The sequence below is a fragment of the Schistocerca piceifrons genome, chromosome 1, assembly GCF_021461385.2.
Source record: "Schistocerca piceifrons isolate TAMUIC-IGC-003096 chromosome 1, iqSchPice1.1, whole genome shotgun sequence".
NCBI lineage: Eukaryota > Metazoa > Arthropoda > Insecta > Orthoptera > Acrididae > Schistocerca > Schistocerca piceifrons.
This window is the reverse complement of record NC_060138.1, coordinates 707,663,086-707,669,733: the sequence shown is the minus strand read 5'-3', so window position 1 is coordinate 707,669,733 and position 6,648 is coordinate 707,663,086. Positions and strand designations below refer to the sequence as shown.

Sequence of the window (6,648 nt, the reverse complement as noted above, 5' to 3'; positions counted from 1 at the left end):
TACATTTTCATCACTCGTTCTCGGCCGTCCAGAACTTTTCCCTTTGCACAAACACCCATTCTCTGTAAACTGTTTATACCAACGTTTAATACACCACCTATCAGGAGGTTTAACACCATACTTCGTTCGAAATGCACACTGAACAACTGTCGTCGATTCACTTCTGCCGTACTCAATAACACAAAAAGGTTTCTGTTGAGCGGTCGCCATCTTAGCATCAACTGACGGTGACGCCTAGTCAACAGCGCCTCAAGCGAACAAATGTACAACTAAATGAAACTTTATAGCTCCCTTAATTCGCCGACAGATAGTGCTTAGCTCTGCCTTTTGTCGTTGCAGAGTTTTAAATTCCTAAAGTTGTGGTATTATTTTTGAATCACCCTGTATAATGGTACGACAGAGATTTAGGAACCAGGTTTTAAATTGTAAGACATTTCCAGGGGCAGATGTGGACTCTGACCAAAATCTATTGGTTATGAACTGTAGATTAAAACTGAAGAAACTGCAAAAAGGTGGGAATTTAAGGAGATGCGACCTGGATAAACTGACTGAACCAGAGGTTGTACTGATTTTGAGGGAGAGCATAAGGGAACAATTAAAAGGAATGGGGGAAAGAAATACAGTACAAGAAGAATGGGTAGCTTTGAGAGATGAAGTAGTGAAGGCAGCAGAGAATGAAGTAGGTAAAAAGACGAGGGCTAGTGGAAATCCTTGGGTAACAGAAGAAATATTGAATTTAATTGATGAAAGAAGAAAATATAAAAATGCAGTAAATGAAGCAAGCAAAAAGTAATACAAACGTCTCAAAAATTAGATTGACAGGAAGTGAAAAATGGCTAAACAGGGATGGCTAGAGCACAAATGTAAGGATGTAGAGGCTTATCTCACTAGGGGCAAGATACAAGGTGTTTCAAAAATGACCGGTATATTTGAAACGGCATTAAAAACTAAACGAGCAGTGATAGAAATACACCGTTTGTTGCAATATGCTTGGGACAACAGTACATTTTCAGGCAGACAAACTTTCGAAATTACAGTAGTTACAATTTTCAACAACAGATGGCACTGCGGTCTGGGAAACTCTATAGTACGATATTTTCCACATATCCACCACGCGTAGCAATAATATGGCATAGTCTCTGAATGAAATTACCCGAAACCTTTGACAACGTGTCTGGCGGAATGGCTTCACATACAGATGAGATGTACTGCTTCAGCTGTTCAATTGTTTCTGGATTCTGTGGTACACCTGGTCTTTCAAGTGTCCCCACAGAAAGAAGTCACAGGGTTTCATGTCTGGCGAATAGGGAGGCCAATCCACGCTGCCTCCTGTATGTTTCGGATAGCCCAAAGCAATCACACGATCATCGAAATATTCATTCAGGAAATTAAAGACGTAGGCCGTGCGATGTGGCCGGGCACCATCTTGCATAAACCACGAGGTGTTCGCAGTGTCATCTAAGGCAGTTTGTACTGCCACAAATTCATGAAGAATGTCCAGATAGCGTGATGCAGTAATCGTTTCGGATCTGAAAAATGGGCCAATGATTCCTTTGGAAGAAATGGCGGCCCAGACCAGTACTTTTTGAGGATGCAGGGACGATGGGACTGCAACATGGGGCTTTTCGGTTCCCCATATGCGCCAGTTCTGTTTATTGACGAAGCCGTCCAGGTAAAAATAAGCTTCGTCAGTAAACCAAATGCTGCCCACATGCATATCGCCGTCGTCAATCCTGTGCACTATATCGTTAGCAAATGTCTCTTGTGCAGCATTGGTAGCGGCGCTGAGGGGTTGCCGCGTTTGAATTTTGTATGGGTAGAGGTGTAAACTCTGGCGCATGAGACGATACGTGGACGTTGGCATCATTTGGACCGCAGCTGCAACACGGCGAACGGAAACCCAAGGCCGCTGTTGGATCACCTGCTGCACTAGCTGCGCGTTGCCCTCTGTGGTTGCCGTACGCGGTCGCCCTACCTTTCCAGCACGTTCATCCGTCACGTTCCCAGTCCGTTGAAATTTTTCAAACAGATCCTTTATTGTATCGCTTTTCGGTCCTTTGGTTACATTAAACCTCCGTTGAAAACTTCGTCTTGTTGCAACAACACTGTGTTCTAGATGGTGGAATTCCAACACCAGAAAAATCCTCTGTTCTAAGGAATAAACCATGTTGTCTACAGCACACTTGCACGTTGTGAACAGCACACGCTTACAGCAGAAAGACGACATACAGAATGGCGCACCCACAGACTGCGTTGTCTTCTATATCTTTCACATCAGTTGCAGCGCCATCTGTTGTTGAAAATTGTAACTACTGTAATTTAGAAAGTTTGTCTGCCTGAAAATGTACTGTTGTCCCAAGCATATTGCAACAAACGGTGTATTTCTATCGCTGCTCGTTTAGTTTTTATTGCCGTTTCAAATATACCGGTCATTTTTGAAACACCCTGTAGATACTGCCTACAGGAAAATTAAAGAGACCTTTGGAGAAAAGAGAACCACTTGTATGAATATCTAGCGCTCAGATGGAAACCCAGTTCTAAGCAAAGAAGGGAAAGCAGAAAGGTGGAAGGAGTATATAGAGGCTCTATACGAGGGCGATGTACTTGAGAACAATATTATGGAAATGGAAGAGGATCTAGATGAAGATGAAATGGAAGATACTATACTGCGTGAAGAGTTTGATAGAGCACTTAAAGACCTGAGTCGAAACAAGACCCTGGGAGTAGACAACAGTCCATCAGAACTACTGACGGCCTTGGGAGAGCCAGTCCTGACAAAACTCTACCATCTGGTGAGCAAGATGTATGAGACAGGCGAAATACCCTCAGACTTCAAGAACAATCAGTTTAATAAGTCACTGATGCAAAATACTAACATGAATTCTTTACAGACGAATGGAAAAGCTGGTAGAAGCCAACCTTGGGGAAGATCAGTTTGGATTCCATAGAAATATTGGAACACGTGAGGCAATACTGACCCTACGACGTATCTTAGAAGCTAGGAAAGGCAAATCTACATTTCTAGCATTTGTAGACTTAGAGAAAGCTTTTGACAATGTTGAATCGAATACTCTCTTTCAAATTCTGAAGGTGGCAGGGGTAAAATACAATTTGTACAGAAACCACATGGCAGTTATAAGAGTCGAGGGACATGAAAGGGAAGCAGTGGTTGGGAAGGGAGTGAGACAGGGTTGTAGCCTGTCCCTGATGTTATTCAATCTGTATATTGAGCAAGCAGTGAAGGAAACAAAAGAAAAATTCAGAGTAGGTATTAAAATCGATGGAGAAGAAATAAAAACTTTGAGGTTCGCTGATGACATTGTAATTCTATCAGAGACAACAAAGGACTTAGAAGAGCAGTTGAACAGAATGGATAGTGTCTTGAAAGGAGGATACAAGATGAACATCAACAAAAGCAAAACGAGGATAATGGAATGTAGTCGAATTAAGTCGGATGATGCTGAAGGAATTAGATTAGGAAATGAGACTCGTACAGTAGTAAAGGAGTTTTGCTATTTGGGGAGCAAAATAACTGATGATGGTCGAAGTAGAGAGGATATAAAATGTAGACTGGCAATCGCAAGGAAACAGTTTCTGAAGAAGAGAAATTTGTTAACATCACGTATAGATTTAAGTGTCAGCAAGTCGTTTCTGGAAGTATTTGTATGGAAGTGAAACATGGACGATAACTAGTTTGGACAAGAAGAGAATAGAAGCTTTCGAAATGTGGTGCTACAGACGAATGCTGAAGATTAGATGGGTAGATCATATAACTAATGAGGAGGTATTGAATGGGATTGGGGAGAAGAGAATTTTGTGGCACAACTTGACTAGGAGAAGGGATCGATTGGTAGGACATGTTCTGAGGCATCAAGGTATCACCAATTTGGTATTGGAGGGCAGCATGGAGGGTAAGAATCGTAGAGGGAGACCAAGAGATGAATACACTAAACAGATACAGAAGGATGTAGGTTGCAGTAGGTACTGGGAGATGAAGAAGCTTGCACGGGATAGAGTAGCATGGAGAGCTGCATCAAACCAGTTCAGGACTGAAGACCACAACAACCACAACAACTGGTGACATATTTGTTTTCGACCATTTTCGTTCTTGTTCTGTGCCAGGAATGCCTAGAAAAGTAGATTTTAGGCTAATAAATCATCATTTTAGGAAATTCTTGTCACATGCAAAATAACAAAGAAGTGAAACTGTAGTACAAAAATTTTTGTTTACTTATCTTTTCATTTTGCTTAAAGTCCAGTTCAAAGGTAGATTATTGTTTATTGTATGAGGGTGGCAAATCAGTTGTTTGGTAAGATTTAGCTGGCAATGGCAGATCAGTGAAAGTATCAGGCAGATAGTCTTCACATTCGAATATGTCTCTGTTCAGTGATTTGACACTGTAGGCCCTAAAACCACTGATAAATTTGATTGGTATGGGTGAAGAGGAATTATATGCAACCAGTCCAGCAACACTATAGATAATGATTTATCTTTTTGTGCTTCTCACAGGATCACAACCTGCCATAATACAGAATTTTTTGAAGAAAGGGAAGACCTCCCAAATCAGTGTTTATGTGAGATGGCAGAAGAAGCAAATTGATATATTCACATTTTGCATAGGATACAGAAATTATGTTTCTGTGGTTTCCTTGATTGTCTGCTTTAATGATTTTAGGATGCTTTTTCTGTATGTGTAATGTTTGTTGGAGTGCCATGGAACTGGTAAAACAGTTCACCCATCCCCAAAACCAGATGTTGTTGTTGTGGTCTTCAGTCCAGAGACTGGTTTGATACAGCTCTCCATGCTGCTCTATCCTGTACAAGCTTTTTCATCTCCGAGTAACTAATCCTTCTGAATCTGCGTAGTGTATTTATCTCTTAGCCCCTCACTATGATTTTTAATCTCCACACTTCCCTCCAATACTAAATTGGTGATCCATTGATGCCTCAGAACCTTCATAGTCACTGTCCTCACCCATCTAGCCCCCTCCCTGCTTCCATTCCAGCACTGCACAGCCGTAATTTCACCGCCACACCCAGTCTTTTAATTTCTTTTGTTTTTATTTTTATTTTTATTTCTCTCCTTTCCACTCCTTACCCCCTCCCCCCTCTGCACCTTCTCTCCTACCCTCTGTCTAAACTGCAACACTTCACTGTCCACCACTCCCCTTCCCTGCCCCAGCCTCCTCCTTACCCCCACCCAGCCGCCACTCCCATCATGCACTGGTGCTGCTGATCGCAGTGTAGTTTCAGCTCTCTGAGACTGCAGATGTGTGTGCAAGCTGCGCTTGTGTGAGTGTGTGTGTGCATGTGTGTATGTGTGTCTACTGCTGACAAAGGCCTTAATGGCCGAAAGCTATGATTGTGTGAATCTCTTTATTTTGCTTATCGCGGCTCAGCATCTCCACTATATGGTGAGTAGCAACTTTCCTTTTCTCGCATTGTTCTAATCTTAATTAAATTGATCCTATATCATTCTACACAGTTGAAAGAAACGTGGATGGGCCTACTCAAGATCTATTTCACAGAAAAGCAGCAACAAATGATTCTCAGTATGTGCATTGTCTCAGTATTAATAATTCCTTATGGTTAGCTGTTGACACACACTGAAACAAAACAGTGCATCATTATTGACTTGGCTATATATAGTCTATCTGCATGAGTTAAAAATGTTTACAGAATTCTATGACTTTGCTCTTTCATAGGTGGTTTCACTGCTACAAAAAAATTACGCTAACCCACCAGAAGAACAGCTACCCATCAGATGTTTCGATCTTGATCTAAATTTAAGAAAACAAAGAACAGAGGAAGCAAAACATAAACTTATCAGAACAAAACAACACTTGGAGTCTCTCTGTAAGGCCCAAGACAATTTGTGCCAGCTTATAAAAAGAGAAACGTGGGATAAATTAGAGATCAAGCGTAAACATATCAAGGTATGCAGGTATTACTTTTTTAAAAGCTTATTTTGAAAGCCTGATATTGATGAAAGTTATTCAGTAATGTTATATACTATTTATGTAGGCATTTTTGGGTGAGTTTGAAGTGGAGAATTATGCTCTGCTGCCTGCTAATAAAAGATATGAACAACAACTGAGAAAGCTTTTGGATCATAAGGCAGTTGTATCTCATATTGCAAAAGGGGAGTGTTTGGAGCCATGGATTCCGAAAAGTGATAGGTATGTCATGAAATGTTTAATATATGTTTATATTCTACAACCTGTTGCATGGTATATGACTGCACAGAATAAGACATATCACAGTCGCTTATTTCTTTTGATTCCATTCACAGACTTTTTGTGAGAGAAGCTATTGCATATACACTTTACACACAACCTGAGCTGTCTTTTTTTTTCATATTAATGATAAGTACATTAGTACAATTTTAGAACATTCTGTGAAGATTGCTTCTATATCTACATCGCTACTCTGAAATTCACACTCATGTGCCTGGCAGAGGGTTTATACTACTTCTCTACCATTCCACTCATGAATGGCACATGGGAAAAAGGTACACCTAAATCTTTCCATTCGAGCTCTGATTTCTCTTATTTTATTGTGATGATCATTTCTCCCTATGTAGGTGGGTGTCAACAAAATATTAAAGCATTTGGAAGAGAAAGTTGGTGATTGAAATTTCATAAATA

General features: G+C 40.7%; 1 protein-coding gene across 1 annotated transcript in view; it reads left to right on the top strand.

The window, feature by feature from the left end:
• The first annotated feature begins 5,501 nt into the window (after positions 1 to 5,501).
• The window catches only part of LOC124770136 (cilia- and flagella-associated protein 43), a 216,912-nt gene continuing 215,765 nt past the window's right edge, over positions 5,502 to 6,648 (top strand). Inside the window, exons 1-3 of the mRNA XM_047249188.1 lie at positions 5,502 to 5,570; positions 5,707 to 5,937; positions 6,026 to 6,180. Coding sequence (XP_047105144.1) covers positions 5,502 to 5,570; positions 5,707 to 5,937; positions 6,026 to 6,180 — 455 coding nt within the window. The remainder of the gene's footprint in view (positions 5,571 to 5,706; positions 5,938 to 6,025; positions 6,181 to 6,648) is intronic.